The 20,619-nt window shown below is 37.4% G+C and overlaps 1 protein-coding gene across 3 annotated transcripts in view; it reads right to left on the bottom strand.

The window, feature by feature from the left end:
• Positions 1 to 5,381: 5,381 nt before the first annotated feature.
• The window catches only part of Spink5 (serine peptidase inhibitor, Kazal type 5), a 62,943-nt gene continuing 47,705 nt past the window's right edge, over positions 5,382 to 20,619 (bottom strand). For 2 of the 3 annotated variants that reach the window (XM_006526279.4, XM_006526280.4), the window contains 12 exons: positions 20,113 to 20,240; positions 18,615 to 18,687; positions 17,833 to 17,960; positions 17,591 to 17,669; positions 14,900 to 15,027; positions 13,877 to 13,946; positions 13,092 to 13,181; positions 12,858 to 12,985; positions 12,184 to 12,280; positions 11,371 to 11,501; positions 9,078 to 9,168; positions 5,386 to 7,045 (listed from right to left, as the gene is read on the bottom strand). In XM_006526279.4, the coding sequence (XP_006526342.1) occupies positions 7,028 to 7,045; positions 9,078 to 9,168; positions 11,371 to 11,501; positions 12,184 to 12,280; positions 12,858 to 12,985; positions 13,092 to 13,181; positions 13,877 to 13,946; positions 14,900 to 15,027; positions 17,591 to 17,669; positions 17,833 to 17,960; positions 18,615 to 18,687; positions 20,113 to 20,240 (1,161 nt within the window). In that variant the 3' untranslated portion in view covers positions 5,386 to 7,027. Of the gene's footprint in view, positions 7,046 to 9,077; positions 9,169 to 11,370; positions 11,502 to 12,183; positions 12,281 to 12,857; positions 12,986 to 13,091; positions 13,182 to 13,876; positions 13,947 to 14,899; positions 15,028 to 17,590; positions 17,670 to 17,832; positions 17,961 to 18,614; positions 18,688 to 20,112; positions 20,241 to 20,619 lie in introns of all 3 variants that reach the window. The other variant, NM_001081180.1, reaches the window with a different exon arrangement.

Genomic DNA, 20,619 nt, shown 5'->3' with positions numbered 1-20,619 from the left:
GCTCCCTTTCAGCTGTTACTTCTTCTTTAAAGCTCAAGTGTTGGGGCTTCTCGAGGGGACAGTAGCTGCGTAGGAGAAGGCACTGAGGCATTGTGTGCTGGGCTGAGCAGGCCCTGGTAGGTTTATCATGATTCTAGTTAGGTCAAGGTCAGACCTCAGCAGGGGATTTTTGGAAGGACTTGTGGAGGGCAAGAACTGGTCACTGGAAAGGGCAGCCAGAGTAGCATGTGAGCATACCTGCTGCAGTTGGTAGGAGCACAGTCACACAGTAAGTGTCCCCTAAGAGTGAAGGCTTCCCAGGCAGGATGACAAAATACAAAGAAACACCTAAGGTACAGGAGTCTGGAGCAGTGATTTGCAGTGGTACGTGAGATCCACAGATGTCATCTGCAGTGGGCGCACCCTTGTCCCTTAGGCAACCTGAGCCTTTGAGTTCTTAATGGAGACTGTGGTTAGCATGGTAGAGCTCCCTCTGTTGCATGAGTTTTATGGGGTTTTGGGGGGGGGTATGTGGGGAGGGGTGGTTTCTATCTTTTTGTTTTCATCTAGGAAGAAAATACATAAGATAGAATTATTTTTAAAAAGCAAAATGACATGGAGTTAGGCAAGTCAGAAAGAAGTGTTAAAAATGAACTGTGTATTGAGTGTCATTATTTTTAAACTAATACAAATAATGACACACAATACACTGTTTTTTCCATATTCAATCATGTTTTGAGGTTTACATTGTTTTTGTTTTGTTTTCAGTGAAAAATAAACTGCCACATTTTCTTAGTTTTAAATAGTTATTTAAAGCTTATATTTATGTTCACATATGTGAATGAGAATTTATTAATACTTTTTAATTGTTGCTCATTATGATGATTCTGATTTTAATTGTTATTAAAATTTTTGTAATAACAAGTTTATATTGGCATCCATTAGTTTATCTCTTACTCCAGTTTAATATTTTAATATGCACATCTATATGTATATTATAGAGTCTGTAAAGACTCAGAGCAATCTGAAATATGAAAGAGAATTCTATATGCAGAAGCTAGGTTAAAGAAATAAGCACAGGAAAGTGGAGGGTGGACTATTGGTGAAAAAGGGGACTAGCAGAAGGGCAGCATGGGAGGGCCATGGAGGGGATGTGTATGCTCCAAACACACTATATGCCTAAGCAAAAAGGTTGTGATGAAACCCATGGCACTGTACAACTAGTGTATGCCAATGATGTTTTTATCTAGCTTGTATGTCATAGCTAAAATGCAGGCTATTTTGACAATAATGTAATAGTCTTAGATGAACAATGTATTCCTCAGTTCAGAAAGACGAGGCATTCAACAGTTTAGGAATGTTTACAGATGTAGAAACAGAACTGGCAACAGTATTTTGTCAACATGGAGAATCATTTATTCCATCTGCATTATAGAAATTTCCTGGTGCACTTATCATTTTTTAAATTTTTTATTAGATATTTTCTTCATTTACATTTCAAATGCTATCCCAAAAGTCCCCTATACCCTCCCCCCATCATGCTCCCCTACACACCCACTCCCACTTCTTGGCCCTGGCGTTCCCCTGTACTGGGACATATAAAGTTTGCAAGACCAAGGGATCTCTCTTCCCAATGATGGCTGACTAGGTCCTCTTCTGCTACATATGCAGCTAGAGATACAAACTCTGGGGGTACTGGTTAGTTCATATTGTTGTTTTCACCTATAGGGCTGCAGACCACTTCAACTCCTTGGGTACTTTCTCTAGCTCCTCCATTGGGGGACCTGTGCTCTATCCTATAGATGACTGTGAGCATCCACTTCTGTATTTGCCAGGCACTGGCATAGCCTTACACAAAACAGCTATACCAGGGTCCTTTCAGCATAATCTTGCTGGCATATGAAATGGTGTCTGCGTTTGGTGGCTGATTATGGGATGGATCCCCAGGTGGGGCAGTCTCTTGATGGTCCATCCTTTCGTCTTAGCTCTAAACTTTGTCTCTGTAACTCCTTCCATGAGTATTTTGTTCCCTATTCTAAGGAGGAATGAAATATCCACGCATTGGTCTTCCTTCTTCTTGATTTTCTTGTGTTTTGCAAATTGTGTCTTGGGTATTCTAGGTTTCTGGGCTAATATCCACTTATCAGTGAGTTCATATCAAGTGACTTCTTTTGTGATTGGGTTACCTCACTCAGGATGTTATCCTCCAGATCCATCCATTTGTCTAAGAATTTTATAAATTCATTTTTTTAATAGCTGAGTAGTACTCCATTGTGTAAATGTAGCACATTTTCTGTATCCATTCTTCTGTTGAGGGACATCTGGGTTTTTTCCAGCTTCTGGCTATTATAAATAAGGCTGCTATGAACATAGTGGAGCATGTGTTCTTATTACCAGTTGGAACATCATCTGGGTATATGCTCAGGAGAGGTATTGCTGGATCTTCCTGTAGTACTATGTCCAATTTTCTGAACATCCACCAGACTGATTTCCAGAGTAGTTTTACAAACTTGCAATCCCACCAGCAATGGAGGAGTGTTCCTCTTTCTCCACATCCTCATCGGCATCTGCCGTCCCTGGTGCACTTATTTTGATGGCTTATAACCATGGCTATTGATGTAGATGTCCTAGGGTCACAGTGACTGACTCATTCATTGTTAAAAAATAACAGTGAATGCAAAATTACTTTCCACTAGAAAGTAAACACCCATGTTTTCTACTTTGATTTGCTGCAAAATCCATTAACAGTTCATCACTGCTCTGTTAAGTTACAGAGACTTGTGGGGTCTAGGATTGGTCAAAAACAGTAAGGTAAACACTGGAAAAACAAGGTGAAAACAAATGGCCAATCTCTTTCTCTAATGTAGTCAATATCACAGCCAGGCAAAGTCACTGAGTCAATAATTATACAAGCTCAAGAATGTAATTGCCCGTAGTCAAGTTTTCTGAATCTTGTGACATTAGAGTATTGATGATGACCACTATGTTTCTCACATAAGCATTGAGAAATGACCAATAAAACCCACAGATATGATGCGTCAACTTTGTAAAATTAAGTACCAACTTTGTAAGATAAAGTTGGTTTCATACTGCAACACACAGGATCTGTAAACATCATTTAATCCTAAAAATCTTAGGAAAAAAAAATCAATCTAGTATAGAAGAAAAAAAATCAGAAAGATTTTACATTTTTAGACCCTTCCAAATCCCAGAACTAATATTGAGAAAAGAAACTAGATATTGATTAATACTCAGATCTGTCTCAAAGCACCCAAATCTATGGTTCTTGTCATATGTTGCCCTAATGGACTAACTTTAAAATAACAATATAAAGACTTCTGGACATATCACCATCCTGATTTCAAGCTGTACTACAGAACAATAGTAGTAACCACTGCACGGTACTGGGATAAAAACAAAAGGTTGATTAATGAAATCTAACTGAAGACCCAAAAGTAAATCCACACACCTATGGACACTTCTTGATTTTTGACAAAGAAGCCAAATCTATACAATAAAAAAAATAAAACATCTTCAACAAATGATGCTGGTCTAATTCTATGTCTGCATGCAGAAAAGTGCAACTAGATCCACATCTACTGTCCAAGTGGATTGAAGACCTCAACATAAAATTGGATATACTGAATGTGATGGAAGAGAAAGTGAAGAATAGCCTTGAATGCATTGGAACAGGAGACAACTTTCTGAACAGAACACCTACAGTTCAAGCACTAAGATCAACAATTAATAAATGGGACCTCATGAAACTGAAAACCTTCTGTAAGGCAAGGACAAACATCAAAAGGACAAAATGAATGGGAAAATACCTTCACCAATTTCACATTTGACAGAGGGCTAATATACAAAAATATATAAAGAACACAAGAAACCGAATAACCAAAAATATAAGATCATCAACAAAACAGGTAACCCAATTAAAAATGGGCACAGATCTCAGCAGAGGAGTCTCTAGTGACGAAGAAGCACTTCCTTAGTCATCGTGGAAACGTACATCAAAATTACCTAGATTCCATTTTACACCTTTGAGAATGGTTAAGATCAAGAACTTGAATGACAGCTCCTGCTAAGGACGAGGAGCAAGGGGAACACTCCGCCATTGATGGTGATAGAGCAAATTAGTACAACCATTTTGGAAGTCAATTTGAAAATTGAGAATAGATCTTCCTTAAAATCCACCTATACCACTTCTGGGCATATACTAAAAGGATGTTCCACCATAATGACACTTGCTTAGCTATGTTTATAGGAGTTTTATTTGTAGTAGCCAGAAACTGGAAACAACCTAGTTGTCCTTCAACCAAAGAATGGATAAAGAATATGTGGTACATTTACACAATGCATTATTACTCAGGCATTAAAAGCAATGACACCATGAAATTTTAAGGCAGATGGATAAAACTAGAAAAGATCATCCTGAGTGAGGTAACCCAGAACGACATTGTATGTACTCACATATAAGTGGTTATTACTCATAACGCACAGGATAGTCATGATAGAGTTCACAGACCAAAAGGAGTTAAGTAACAAAGATGGCCCAGGGGAAGATGTATAAATAACATTAAGAAGTTGAAATACATTAGACATTGGAGAGGGTGAATGGATGGAGGGGGCTGTGTGGGGAAGGGGGTGGGGTCAGAAAGCAGGAGGGATGAGGTGCAGGGAGAACTAAGGGAGAGAATACTGGGAAAGAGAACTGGAATTGGGGTGGGTGCATCGCTGGGATATCTAGAAATGTAATGCAATGGGAACTCCTAGCAATCTATGACTCCTTTAGCTAAGTTTCCTAGCAGTGGGGGATAGGCAGTCTGAATAGGCCATTTCCTGTAACCAGGCAAGACTTCCAATGGACGGTGACACTAACCCAGCCAAGATGTGCAGGAGTAAAAGATGGAGCAGAAATTGAGGGATGGGCCAACCAATGATTGGCCCAGCTTGAGACACATTCCATGAGAGAAAACCCAGCCCTGAACCTATTATGATATTCGACTGTACTTGCAGACAGGAGCCTAGCTTAACTGTCATCAAAAAGACTTTACCCAGAATTGATGGAAACAGATGCATAGCCAAACATTCCACAGAGCTTGGGAAATCTGTGGAAGTTATGGAGGAAAAGATTGAAGGATCTGCTTCTTGGTGAATGTACATTCCAAGGGTGTGCCTTATTCCAAATTCCACTCACTTAAGAGGGCTGTAAATACTGGTTGTCTTTGTTTCTTTTCTTTTGTTATTCTGTATCATTTTCTTATATAAGGAGACATCTTGGTGGTTAGGATTTAAAGGCTAAAATTATCTGTGCTTCATACATTGTATATAGGCCAATATTCTTAATGAACTTGAATATGAAACAAAGTTTCACAATGAATATACTGGGTTGGCTAAATCAAGGAATTTTATGCATATTGTATTTAATATGAAATATAAAGGTTTTCTTGATTAGACATCAACAAAATATTAAAAATGACATGACAAACATATTTCTCAAAAGCTCATGAAAGAGAATTTCTATATTTCCTACATATGAGCATGAAGAAGACAGCTTCAGATAATCTCTGAATTCATCCTGTTCATAGCGGAATTATCAGGAACATAGCTCAACCATGCTTGACAAATGGTTATTGATAATCCAGTCTTCGTTCTTGATGACACAGAAAAATGTAGCATAAAGAATGACTAATTTTCATTCAGTTACAAAGGACAACAATCATAAAATCCTCTATTTGGCTTATTGGAGATTTATTTATAAAAACAAAAGAGCAGAGAGAAAATACAAAATTAACTTCCTAGATCCAAATGGGTCAGTCCCACTGTGAACATTTTTTTCTGTAGCTGAGAGTGACTATGTAATATATGTAAGATTCTCTGTGCTTTCCGGTGTAAGCCTGGTATCTACCACTACCACTACCACAGAACATCAGCAACTAAACTCTGAGAGTAGCGGAGTTCAGCAGAGATCCTGAAGCCACAAGTTTTGTTTCATGTCATCCCTATCTAGTACATGTATCTTTCTCAGATTTTCCATCGTTATCCCATGGTATAGTTACATTATCCACTACAGCCACCTCCAGCTCCATGGGGCCAATGAACACTTGAAAGAAGACTGGTCCAAATTAGAGGTACTAATAGTGGAAAATATACACCAATATCAAAGATTTATTAAATAAAACATTTATATTAGTTGACTTAATAAGTGATATATAGTACTAGATAACAATTAGAATTAGTTTTATCTAGTTGTTTTGCTAACTACTCAAAATTAAAATTATATGTATATATGTGTATATATATACATATGCACACACATACATACATACACATATATGACTCATACAACATTTATGTTGGAGATTGCCATTCTTGAGATTTACATATATTTGTAGATTCATCTCTTTAGTCTCTCCCACACTCTAGCATGGAAAAGCTATGGTATAATCTCAAAAATTAAACAAAAATATTATAAAGAAGTAAATAATTAGTTATGAGAAAGTAATGGATGTTGTCAACTATAAAACTTATATAATTGAGGTATGGTATTTATGGAAATACAAATACTAGGTAGGGGTCTGACATGTTAACAGGTAGCTTCATACATGTACTGGCTGCCTCAGAGTCCATCTTGCCCCACTTCTTCAACAATGGCAGCAACTTGTCTACCACTGTGTTTAATCAAGACAAAGGGCACCATATATTCAGCTACTATTAAAATATATTTCTATTATCTAGCGGTCATAAACAAATCCCCAAAAGGATGTTCTGCTGAGTTTCTACTTTTATTAAACAGGCAGCTGGATAGACAACATTGTGATCAGATTTCCAGAGCATAGACTGAGTGGAGACTTCTCCACATCCTCAGATCACTGAGTCTAGAAGGAAAGAGATGGAAAGACTGAAAACCAGTGAGTCCAATACCAACAGCTCTGCATTATTTTCTATAGTAAAAAGATGAGTTTGAAGAATTCTTTATATACACAGATGGTGAAGGCAGGCAGTTCAGAATCGAGGCTTAGCTTTTTCTCTGTAATTTCACCAATCATTGCATCATTTTTTCCTGGGAAAGAAGATGGATAAGTTAGGTGCTAGAACTTATCAAAACTACAAGGATATGGTCGAACCATAAGATAATGCATTAATCTGTGCCATGATCTAAGGATATTAAATCACGCTCACATTCTATATGCTGTAATAACCATTACCTTGAGCACCTACTATGCATCAAATATTGAGGTGGGCGCAAAGCAAAAGTGGTTTAACTCTGCTATTGATTTTGTGTTCCCTCCTAATAATAAACATTGCCATTAGCAATGTCTCACTGATAAGGATATATGCTTCATAATTTAGTGGCTTTCAAAATTGCCAAGTTAGGTCATGCCTCTGGTGCAGTCCTTCATTAAAGAAATTTATTTCTGTGTAATGTACAGGTGAGTTTCACAGAGTAGTGAAACTCACACTACTCTTGTCAAGTGACCCACACAGGATGAAAATTACAGAGAAGCATGGTTCAAGGCTATTCTATTAAAATGAGCTTTCAGAAAATTACTAGGATCTTGTTGTTCTCAGATATGTATTTAAGTGGGATTATGAGGTGGAAGAAGAATGTATTCTTTGGATACAATAGGAAGCAAGCCACTAATAATTAATATGCAATAAAATAGCAAACAATCATGCATTAAAATTGGTTCAATTGCTTTTATTTATGTGTATGAAGGCCTAGCATAGCTAAGTTAGGTGCAAGTTCACATGGGAAGGAGTTGGAAGGTTCCAGCCTTCAGCCAATTACAGTGTGTCTTCCCACTGTTGATCTGAGACTAGAAATCTCTCCACCTGTACTTTCCCATGCCATGGAATAGGCTTGATTAAGGTTTTCAAATCAAGTAGATATTTACCAATTTTGTTATTTCTCAAGTCTTATGTGGCATCATAATGGAGTATAATAAATAATATTTCTAGTAAATGTCAATATTATATAGTACTATTAGCTGTAAATAAATAATTTTCTTGAAATACAATTAGTTAAACTAATTCATTTATTCATATTAACTATTAACTGTGCCTGCATTTGTGTTTCTTTTAAGTTCATACTTAAGACTTTTCCAATATGAACTAACCAGTACCCCCAGAGCTCCCAGGGACTAAACCACCAATAAAAGAAAACACATGGAGAGACTCATGGCTCCAGCTGCATATGTAGCTGAGGATGGCCTAGTGGGTCATCAATGGGAGGAGAGACCCTTGGTCCTGTGAAGGATCTATGCCTCAGTATAGGGGAATACCTGGGTCAATAAGTGTAAATGGGTGGGTTGGGGAGCAGGGGGAGGGGGAGGATAGGGGATTTCCGAAGGGGAAACTAGGAAAGGGGATAACATTTGGAATGTAAATAAAGAAAATATCTAATAAAAAATCCTTCTTCTTTAGGTTGTTTCTTCAGATAATGATAATAATAATATAATGATAGATAACATTAATTTTTAGCACTGGGACAAATATCCTAAAGTCAATGTATATTATTGGATGTTTTCAATAACTCATTATGATATTAAGAGTTTAGATGTGATTCACTAGAAATATCCTACATGAAAAACATCAAAAACGAGATATCAAACTCATGTTTATCTTATATAACACATTATTTTCATTCAGAGGTTTCTACATTATCAAGTTCTATGCCATCTAGCTTGGGAAAATGACTTCAGATAGAGTCATCATAGAGAATTCCAAACTAAATAATGTATGTTCAAATACCTTGTTAAGTATTGAAGTAGGAGGTATCTCCTAGCATAGAGGAAAATTAAATTCTTTGCAAATTAAATTCTGGAGATTTGAGAATTACAAAGAAAAAGTTTCGATCTGGATGTTAATGTCTGCCTCTCTTGGCCTCTGTCTCATCTTATAATTGGTCTATGCTTATTACCATATGCTTCAATTATTATTTAATCATCCTGTAATAATGTGGCTAATTCTGGAGTCATATGACCTACTAGTGTGACTTCTCTGGCCAGACAAATTCTCATTTTCCAGTGCAATAGAACCAAAATAGGACCTTCAACAACTACCACCTTAACTCCAAATGCCAGTGCACTCACAGATGCAGGTGTGCCAGTAGATACTGTTTTCAGGTTGCTGCTTTCCTCACATGCTCCTTGTTTATGTATGCGTGTATTAGTCTGACGCATCCTAAAAGAGAAGAGATGTCTCAATAATAGGAAAATACTCAGATACAATAAGAAACAAATGCAAGTAATACTTGAGGATCATGCAAACTTAAATTAGTCTAAAGCACAGGATATTCATTGAACCATTTCCCTGTTAGTATATTGATGTGTGCTCTCTTTTGTTCCTAACTTACCTTATTCTAAGCCTATTTCATCACATTTCAACCATAATAGTCATTAGGTTCTTAATACAAAGATCTTTCATAAATTTTAATCTCCTTTAGATTTTGTGTGTGTCCACGTGTGTATGTGTGTGTTATGAGCACTGGCACACATGTAGCATGGCACAGATGTAGTTGTTAGAGGACAACTTTTGGGAACCAATTTGTGGCTTTCACTGCAGGTTTTGGCAATTGAATTCAGGTAGGCAGGTGGAAATAGCCAGCTGAACCATCTCACTCGCTCATGTGACTTCATTCTTCGAAGAAAAAATTAGATCTCGGAGAGAAATTTGATTATATCATGTATCTATAATATCACTTTAGGGATAGACAATAGAACAAAATACAGCAATACAGCTAGAACCTGTAATAATATTTGAATGAATTTCAAGATCCTTCAAGACCCCTCACTTAAGAAATATTGTAAAGGAAGACTCCACATCTCATATGTGGTGAGGGGGAAGGATCCACCATCTACCACAGAAGCAGAATTTGATTTTGGACATTGCCTAGTGTGAAGTTGCATCACTATAGTTTCATTGAACCCCTTAGAACACAATTGGTCTCTCTTCCATGAGAAGCATGAGTCTTCACATTAGTCCCAACTTCCTTAGCTGCAGGCAGCTTTAACCTTTCAGTACATGTTTTTGTCCATGAAGCTTTCTTGATTAGAGGGTCACCCTGGATTGGCATGCTTAATAAAGTGTGTGATTAAATAATGCCAATGATAAAATTCCTCAAGTTTATAATAAAAAGTCAATGATGGATTTAGGAGTAGAATTAAGTATATATACTGAATCCCTGGAAAGGTTAATTCATTCCTTAAATATTTAATTTCCATTGATATAATCCTGGAACCCATGAGATGATACATGTTGAATCCACACAGTGTATTCCATTTTTATATTAACAAAGGAGATTACAGTCTCACAAATGAGAGTGAAACCACCACATTGGAGATGGCAATCATACAATAGGAAAGCCTCAATTATTTAGACCCGGAAAAGCAAGGGTGTGATGAGTTTTGTGATATTTGACAAATCACTTGTGCTCTATAGGCTCGCCCATGTACTAAGACAATAACAAGAATCCACATCAGGTTATAAAATCTTGATGTTAAAACGGGACCTATCACCATGGTGTATGTACAGGTACAACAGCATGTACACACACAGTTCATATTCACATTTTGATTATGAGGCATTGCCACTGTACTTCCAAGGAAAATTGGTTACAGGAAAGCTGAGAGAATGTGAGTGATGTGTATAGGGGCAATGAGAAGTTATTGCATAATCAGCATTTGAGAAGAAAACTGACAAAGCTAAAACAATTGGTGGAAGAATTGAACACTCTTTGGACTTAAACTATGCTTTCATATGCAAATTTTGCTCAGTAGCCAGGAACTTAGCATCTTAAGGTATTGTCTCCAATTTCTTCAACAAAGAAATTGAGACTTCAAGGGTTGAGATAATCACCCAAGATGTATAAACAATAATAAAGCTTAGAGCAGACATCATATGGGTCATTTGTCCAAGTATGCTTTCTATTGAAATGGACTAGGCTCATTATGAGGAAGACTTAGAGGTGATGGGAAACCAATGACTGTCTTATAGTCATCATAGATGTTGTAGGTAGTACAGAAACCATTTTTGAGATGGTTCTCAACTGCTTTCTTCTCCCATGTGTCACATTCTCATGAATATGCATGACTCTGCATGGGCTTATAGAGATGTTCTCCAATTATTCTGATCTCATCACCATTCTGCTCTCCTACCACTCTAAAGTATAAGGTAATAGAAACAAAACAGTTGTACTAAAAGAAATACTATTATATAGTTTTTGTTTTGAACATGAGAAGGATAAGCCACAAATTTTGAATTTTGGTCTGGTGATTAATTGATACCTTCAAATAGATGTAGTTAATATCATTGCACTACTGTTGGCAACATTACAGCTGGAAACCTCTACACTGGAAGTAGAGATGGTACAGTATGGGTACTCACAGGTTTTCATGACAGAGCATACAAGGGTTGGAGTATGTTTGGCCATCATCACCACAGACAGGGTTTAGATTCTTTGGGCAAAGATAACCCATTCTGGGTAATATTCGGTAGTTTTTGCACATGTCAGAGTCCTGCACAGGTAAAATAGAGAGCAGAGTTTCTTAAGAACTTTCAAGGGGTTGTATGGGATTGGAGAAGCTTTGATTTTCCTAATTGCATCTGAATTGAAGTGGGCTGTGATATATATTATTTAAATGCACATATTATTTGACATCATATTGGGTTGACATAACATATAATCTTTGGCTTCTTTTAACCAGAGAATATTAGCATGCAAGAAGAAACCAAGAATGGATCAGTAGAAAGGACACTTTAACAATATGAGGCTACGTAAGCTGGGTCACAATTCTAGGAAGGATTCTAGAACAATAATCTTGCTAGAACAATTTCACTTTTAAAAAATTAATTACCTTCACAATGAACCTTTGTGTGTACCTGCTTCTTCAAGATACTGATTACTCTAAGAGCTCAGATTCTATTCTGAAAGAATTAGGTCCTGCTAGCTCTGTCTCCTCAGGATCTCCTCTGGTCTTTATCTTCTGTGATGTGCAAAAGAAATATGTAAAGAAAATGCGCTTCTTTATCTCAGCTACTCTACCTCCTGTGCATATGGCAAGACTTGTAAACAAAGGTTCTCATTATGCTGCTCCAGTGAAATAACTATGATGCCATTCTTCAAGCTGTTATTAAGAACTGTTAGTCCCAGAGGACGAAGGGCAGCTGACTCGAGAAATCCAGGGAGACGCTTCTTACCCTAGAGGAGCTGGAAAATTCTGGATCACCTTCTTTAGTAGACCTAATGTCTGATGACTTTTCTTGAAGCCCAGACCTTTTCATAGCTTCATTTTTACTGGAAGAAGAAAGAAAAATAATATATAAAAAGAACATTCACAAGGATTAGCTCTGTGTCTTCTCATGGAAAGATAGACAGTCTTGAGAAAAGATGAGGGGACATTCCTTCAGGATATGACCAGAAAGAAAGGTTTAAAAAACACATGAAGGTGGCTAACACTGTGCAACACTGTTAATCCATCCTTAGCTCAAAAGCCATTCTCTATGGAAACCTAAGGAGTATTAATATTGTTCTCATGTGCACCAATCTTGAAATGTGTTTGTCTATCATTCAAATTATTAATCCCATGAGATCCTTATTATTAATGTATTCTAAAGTCTACAACTTATGTTTTTTAAATGGCTTTACTTTTGGATCAAGGATTTGGAATGAGCACCCTGATAAGAATACACAACTTCATTTCCCATCTCCAGACCCAAGTACTCTTTCTGCTGCATCAACTGTTCTTAACTTGTGGCCTTTGGTTATGTTTTAGATTTCTTTGGACTCATGAGCACATACATTTATTCAAACAGCAATTTGTAAAAGTGTGTGTTCCCTGCCGTCTGGCTCTGAGGGTAATGATACTACTCACAGGACATCTCTGCACATGTGGCACTTGTTCTGATAAAAGGTTCCATCAGCACCACGCACCGGGTCATCTGTTTCTGGACAGGTAAGTTTTTCATTCTTCATGAGATTTTGAAACTCACTGCACTCATCCTAGTAAATGAGCGAGGGAAGATGAGCATAAGCTTTTCCTTTGTTGATGGTGGTTTTCTCAAACTCGGCTTTAGGAGATAGCTTTTGGTTCTGGGCTGGTACTCACTTTACTGATCCCACGGATGGAGGGCAAAGAACTCCTGGCTGGCCTCGGTTTGGCATCCTCTACTGAGTTATGAACTTCTCCACACTGGTCCTGAAAGATAAGGAAACATAAGACAAGACTGATAGACACATCTCATCTCTGATGGATTTTGCCCACTCATCTTGCCTCCTTTGACAATTCCACACTCTTAAGCTAAGGAGACTCCCACAGTAGTCTGTGCTGAAAATGTAATGGTCACTGTGAATGACTAAATGAAGATGTCTGCCTTCTTTGGAATCTTGAGACACAAAGATAGAAAGTATTATAATACATGCATACGATTGATTCACAGATGCCTGGAAAGTCATCTGGAGAAAACAGAGGAAGTCATCAAAGGGAAGATGAACAGAAGGCTTGAAATGTCTACTTGTTACGAGTCAGAGTCAATATCAACAAGATGTCTAGAGCCTCCCTTCACATTTAAAGTGTTCAAGATAAGCATGCAGTTGTTGTGAAAGAAAGCTGTGTCCTTTGGTTTTACAAGTCATAATTCTGCTAGACAGAAAGACAATAAATCACATACACTGTAGGAGAGTTCTGTAAGATTTTTTAAAAGGATGTGTGTGTTTGTGTGTGTGTGTGTATCTTATATTAAAACAGAAAGTAAGAAAGTCAAAACAAAAATTGAATAAGTAAAAAGTTAATATCTTTATTATTTAAAGATATTAACTATATGGAAAGGTAATATTCTGAGAATGAGTGGTAAGGTCAAGGATTTAGTATTGAAGGTTTAGTTAAAACACAACCTTTGCTTCATTTGTGGGCTGGGAGCGTGAGTTTTCTTCTCTCATTTTTCTTTCATTAGCTTCACGCTCACTGCAGAATTAAAAAAAAAAAAGAAAAGAAACAGTAGTATTATTACTAGGATTACATTGAATTATCTTTAAGCAAGTATTTTTCTGATACTAAACATTAACAAATCTAATACTATTGTCTCAAGACTCTAAACATCTAGACATACATTGTACATGTTGTCTCCAATGGCAGGGTTGCCCATATCCTTTTGCGGCAATGGTCTCAACATTTACTGATTCAGTGGCTTTACTATTATCCTGAATCAAAGTCTAAAGGACTGTCATTTATCAAGAGAGTATCATTAGAGAGATGGCTCAGTGGTTAACAGCAATGACCGCTCTTCCAGAGGTCCTGAGTTCAATTTTCCAGCAACAACATAGTGGCTCACAACCATCTATAATGGGATCTTATGCCCTCCTCTGGTGTGTTTGAAGACAACAACAGCATACTTATATGAAATAAAATAAATAAATCTTAGAAAGAGAGAATAGTGTTTATTTTACCCTATCATATAGACAATAACTTCATTTCTCCTGTGACACTTTTACAGTTGTGTTCCACTTAAACTCCCAGTTTTATTTGTTTTTCACATAGGAAGATGCTTCAAATCTTAAGAACATTTTAGAAAATATTATATCTTTGAAACTCCACCAAAACTATTATGTATGGTCATTGTAGTTGTTTCAATATTTAAGATGACCTGTAGTTCCGTGAAATACATGGTTCTCATCAGCGTCTAAACTCCTTTCTTTGACTTGGAAATGTATCACCATAGAAGCCTCAGGTATGATTATGTTTCTTATTTAAAAGAACAGTTTCTCACTGAGTACTTTGAAAACAAATTGTACATTCATAAATGAGGATGTATGTATCTATAATGTGTGAAACCAATTGTCACAGATTTTTCAATGACAGAAATTCTTTTCTGCCAGCAAGCTGATTTATTAAACTCATTGATAAGCCTCTCCACTTACAACATCATCTGACACATAGCACACTTGTTAACATGCATCTTGCCATCTGCGTCTCGAACGGGATCATTTTCTCTGGTGCAGATCAGCCTTCCATCTAGCTGCATGCTCCGGTATTCATGGCATTTATCCTGACAAGAGGGCAGGGAAACATATTGTTGCTGTAGTCTGACATTTATTATCCATCAGCACCAGGACAGTCAGAGGAAGAGGCACAGCACTACCTCACTCTAAACATTACCCATCCGAAAGAAGCATGGTGGTGAAGCATAGGGGGGAAATACAGAATATAATGTTTCATTCATTGGAATTCCCTTGCTGCCTAAGACAGCTCCCCTCATTTGTACACATTGTCTTTGAAGCTGTGTCCCGAATATGCCTGTCTGCAGCTGTACTCACTATTTCACATATAAAAAGGTCAAGTTCAAAATCCAGAATGAAGTCAGGTGGTGGTATTGTAAATTCTCGGAGATAGAGGCAGATGGATTGCTGTGATTTTCAGGCCAGCCTGGTCGACAGAGCAAGTTCTAGGACAGCCAGGGTGACACAGAGAAACCCTGTCTCCAAAACCAAGTAAGCAACCAAGCAAAAATATAGAATGAACTGAAAATATTCACCTGGCTGGTTCTCTCCCCTCACTTAGGCAAATCCCAGGGATCTAACTCAGAGTTCCAGGCAGGGTGGCAAGTGCCGTTACCTTCTGAGCTAGCTTGCCTCCACAATCATATCTTAAAGAGATTTTCTACCATGTACATTACATCTTGGCTCATGAGATGTGCATCCATTATCCTCATTTTACATTTTATAAAAGGCCCAGAAAACTTAAAAAAAAATGAAAGTAAATAATGGATTTGTGATGAGGAAGCTTCTTTAGATAGTTTCATTTTTACTTCTTTACTTTTACATGACAGAGAACAAAGCCATTAATTTATAAGAGTATAAAGCTGTTTTTTTTCTGTAAATAAAAAAAATTAACCTTAAAACATTGTCAAGGGAACTGTTCCCATGATATTTTACCTTGGGTTTCCCTTAACTGCAAAGAGAACTTTGGAGACACCATCTTTCCTTCCACAGACATTTGCGCTTTTTAGTACACTGAATTCTTAAAGTTATCTCTGGAGTTGAGAATCTGATCACTGTATTACATGTCTCACAAACATTAGCTGGAATTATTTTCTTTTCCAGATATGCACAGTACTGCACACACATGAAGACTAGCACTCATTTTTATCTTACTGCCAGCTTTGGGGAATTGATCTCCTGATCTTGTTTGTCTGTAATTTCTGTCTCTTGGGCTTTTCTTAGTTATAAAATTATACAATTCATAAGAGTTTGTGTGTGTGTGCATGTGTGTGTGTGTGTGTGTGTGTGTGTGTGTGAACTGCTTAGACATAAGTTTTCAAATCTTATTTTTATTTGCATACATAAAGAAATCTATTTTTCTCTTTTGACATGACTAAAAGCAATAATTTATATTTAGAGAGATTACAATTCTGTCTTTCTAATTAGATTTCATAAGTTGGTGAGATACGTTGTATAATAATGAATAGTCAGCTGTCATTGTGAACAGGTGAGCACTATTTATAAAGCCCCAAACAACACTAGGTGGCAGTCAAGTGTCATATGGAGAAGTTACCATGCACTTTCCAAATGTATGTATTTTTGAGTGGCTAGTCATAACACTTTGATTCTTGTTGCTCGTCCTGTGGATATGTAGTATCTGCATGTGTTGTTTTTAGGGCTTTAGAGCGATATGCTAATATTTTTGATAGAGCTAGCCATATCCTTTTTGTTTACTGTCAAGTATTGAAAGAGAATGGGGATTTCAAAATAACTAAATGAATTTGCTTTACAATGCAGCTTTTGGTGGACCTGTGGTCATTATGCTAAGTCATAGAGTCTAGGAGATCAGAGATCAGGCTGTACCTCCCTCACTGGCTCTGGTATGTACTTCACCTAAGGTTATTCTGGTCTTTTAACTTTTGTGGGGGCAAAATAAATGTGTAAAATAGGCGCTTTTTTATTTCTGCACACTGTCTCCTATGCCTATGGCAAAAACTTGCATATAAATGCTCTTATCTGTGCCACTCCAGTCAGACAACTCTGATGTATTTCCTGAAACTGGCTTTGAGCTATGGCCAGGCTCCCCAAACCTTAGAGCTCTCTCTACCTCTCTGGCATTTTTGTTCCTTCCCTCAATCAGGTATTTCTCTCATGCTGTCTGATGTAGCATTTCTTTTCTTTTCGGTTTTTTTTTTTTTTTGGTTTTTTGAGACGAGGTTTCTCTGTATAGCCCTGGCTGTCCTGGAATTCACTTTGTAGACCAGGCTGGCCTCGAACTCAGAAATCTGCCTGCCTCTGCCTCCCGAGTGCTGGGATTAAAGGCGTGCACCATAACGCCTGGCTTGATGTAGCATTTCTTTGTAAGCTAACTTTGTAAAGTAATGGGTTGGTTTTAGAATGTCTGTAACTGTCTGCTACCTCATGGTCCTTTTATATTGTCTCCACCATGAGGAATCCTCCCTCATTAGAACCACCTCGTTCACTGTGGTCCAGCCATGACTCCCATGGATGCATCTCTATTAATAAAGCTCATTTTCTGACAGGTAGTTTCATGCCAGCTTCCAAGCCATCATCTATCTCTCCATAACGTGAACCTGCCAACTTCACATATTAATATGTCTCAAATATTACCTCCTTATCGCTCTTGTTTGTTTCAGTGTTTCTCTTCTCTTCATCCTCTTTCTTTTTCTTTTCAGCAGCTTCTTTTTCCCTGAGAGAAGGGATTGAAAGAAACATTTCTACTAAAGTGAATAAATATCTCATTAGTTATAGGACTCACTTCTAAAACAGTTGATGTGCTGCTCAAACTGCTGCAACATGGTTATTATACTCTCTGGACCCCCAGCCCAACCTCTGTTTTGGAAAACACTTACAGTCTTTCCTTACACATGGCACACTTGTTGCCATGCATTGCGCCATCCGGACCCCGGGTAGGGTCACTTTCCCGAGTGCAGAGGAGTTTCCCATTTTTCATTTGGCTTCTAAACTGATCACATACATCCTGATAATAAAAAAAAGGAAAGATAATCAGAAATGCTGTGTTTATATAGTATTTAGCAAAGATTTCCATTCAAAAGTTTGGCAGTCACTTAACCTTGCCGAGGTCGGACTATGACAGAAGGTCATGCATATCTTAAGTTCTGGCATTTGTAAATGTGTTGTTTTATCAGTTACAACTAAATGCAGAATTAAGAGTACTAATCAGTTGTATTTGAAGTGGGGGCACTATTCAGGAGTAATCCATCTTAATCACAAAATTTATGTTCAAGCAGAGGTAGTGGTATCAGAAGGATTGTAAGACTGAGTAAGCATGCTGACTGAAAGGTGGCTGCAAACCAACGAAGGCAGGTAGTTCCTAGAAATCAGAGAGGGCAAAAGAAACAGCCTACTCTGGAGCATCCACAGAGGAACACAAGTGCAACATAACCTTAATTTTAGAGGGGTCATTTTAAACCTCTGTCCACCAGAAATATAGGGCAATAGCTTGCGTTACTGTGAGCCATTGTCAGTAGTAGCTTTATAGCAGCAATATAAAATCCCATGTTAGCTCTGATAGCCTAAAAGAAAGATTTCTACTGACCATGTGGATAATCTCTTCCCACATTTTCGATGGCTTAAACCAGAAAGTCCCATCTAAACCTCAGCAATGTCTTACCTTTCCTGTTGCTGATCCAGTTCCATTCGATCTTGAGGCAGAATTTTTATTTGTTTCCTCCATTTCTTTCTGCCTATGAGAGAAAGGGTGTATTGTCATCTTGTTGGCACAAATGCAAGGGTAAAGGACACGAAGGCTCCTTCTATATCTATTCTTTGAGAGCCACACCCTGTTCTCTTACTAAGATTCTAGAGTAAGGATCCCTTTGACAAAAAATACATTATTGAATCATTTGAATACAGTCTTCATAGTAGGTATCCATACTCATCTCCAGTCTTAGTTTACATTCCCTAGAGCAGTGTTCCATGATTTTGAGACAAAAGTAAATATCATCATACTGTTATTTCTTAGAGCATGGCCCCAAATAGATTTTTAATAAATCAATAAAGAAGTAAACAATTCAAAGATATACAAGTCATAAATTTTTAACAAAGCTAATTATTGAAAATAGGGATACCTATAATGTCACAGCATGAGAAATTCTGATTAGAGTCATACCTCTGGTCTGAAACCTTTAGTAATTATCTGGAGAGGTAGATTGTTGCCTTACAGACATGAAGACCAGAGTTCAAACCTCCAGCATTCATATCAAAAGCAGAGGTTGGTGGCAGATGCTTATAACCCCAGCAATGGGAATATAGAAACATGAGGATCTATGAAGGCCATCATCCAGCTCCAGGTCTCTCATCAACAATATATGCTACACATGATAATAACACAGAATATGCTCTAGGCTGGTGGACAGAAAAACTGGATTCTGCGTAGAGCACTCAAATTCTGTTCTTCATGATACGTTTAAGAAAGCAAATTTCACTTTTCTCATAAGAAGAATGTCAGCATTTTGGTAAGAGTTCATCACCTATCCTTCAGAAAAGTGAAGAATGCATGAATTATACCTTGGGGATGGGAGGTAGAAACTACTTATTTGTTAATCCAAATTAAATGTGATTTAATCGCATATCAATTAAATGCCACAACTGAATGCATCCATAAAATGTTCATGATTACCTAGGATTATCTCGGTTTATAGATTGGACAATTGGCAATTGTTGTGTTACTGACCCTACCAAGAGGAACCAAAGGGGCCAAGCAATGTCATAAAATACTCTAAAGCCATTCACCAAAGGAAAATAAATAGAAGTAACCAACTCCTGTTTCTGTAGTTGAATATGTTTCATACACCTGACAAGAAACCAGCTCTCTTAAACACTGGGCAGCTATTCCAAATGATCATTATTAAATGTCACTAGCTCAAGGAAGTGGAAAACTTCCTATACTGATGACAGTTAGATGTCACAGAATTGCAATGGCAAACAGAGGACAATCAGTCACTTAATTAACTGATCCTCTCAGGCTTATGTCCCTTAGGAAATAAGAAGAAGAAGAAAAAAAGACCATTGTGGTTAATGCAAAGAACTTTCATGAAGAGAGCCTTGTCTTTAATTCAGAAGAGATGTCTGGCTGTCTTTTAGACACACTTGCTATTATAAGCACTTACAGTAGTTCTTTACACATGACACATTTATTGTTGTAGTGTTCCCCATCGACACCACGTACAGGGTCACTCTCCCTAGTACAGCTGAGTTGTCCATGTTTCATGCTTTCCCGATACTGAGCACATTCATCCTGAAAAGGCAAAAGAAAGCAGACCACATAGTTACTCAGTTTATTGTATTATTACTGAGTTCATGGAGTGATCAGCATCAGAAACACACTTTCCTTTCACTCTTGTAAATATTTCATCACCTAGGGTTGCTGTCCACAGAGAAATGGGGTGGGGTTACATTCATCTATATTCTGTATTATGTTCTATATTCTAATTATAAGGGGCCAGTTTTCATAGCTTTATTTACACAGGGAAATTATAAAGTGCTTACGGCCTGATAGGACAGACCAAAAGTCAGAAAACTGTATACCAAAGACCAAACCTATGTTTCTCCTTATACAGATGTATGTTTCAGTGAAACAATCTTTTCTTTGTTTATTTAGGCATCATTTATGGCTC

This window comes from Mus musculus, chromosome 18 (assembly GCF_000001635.26).
Source record: "Mus musculus strain C57BL/6J chromosome 18, GRCm38.p6 C57BL/6J".
Classification (NCBI taxonomy): Eukaryota; Metazoa; Chordata; class Mammalia; order Rodentia; family Muridae; genus Mus; species Mus musculus.
The sequence above is the reverse complement of the archived record's forward strand: the minus strand, read 5'-3'. Positions and strand labels throughout refer to the sequence as shown.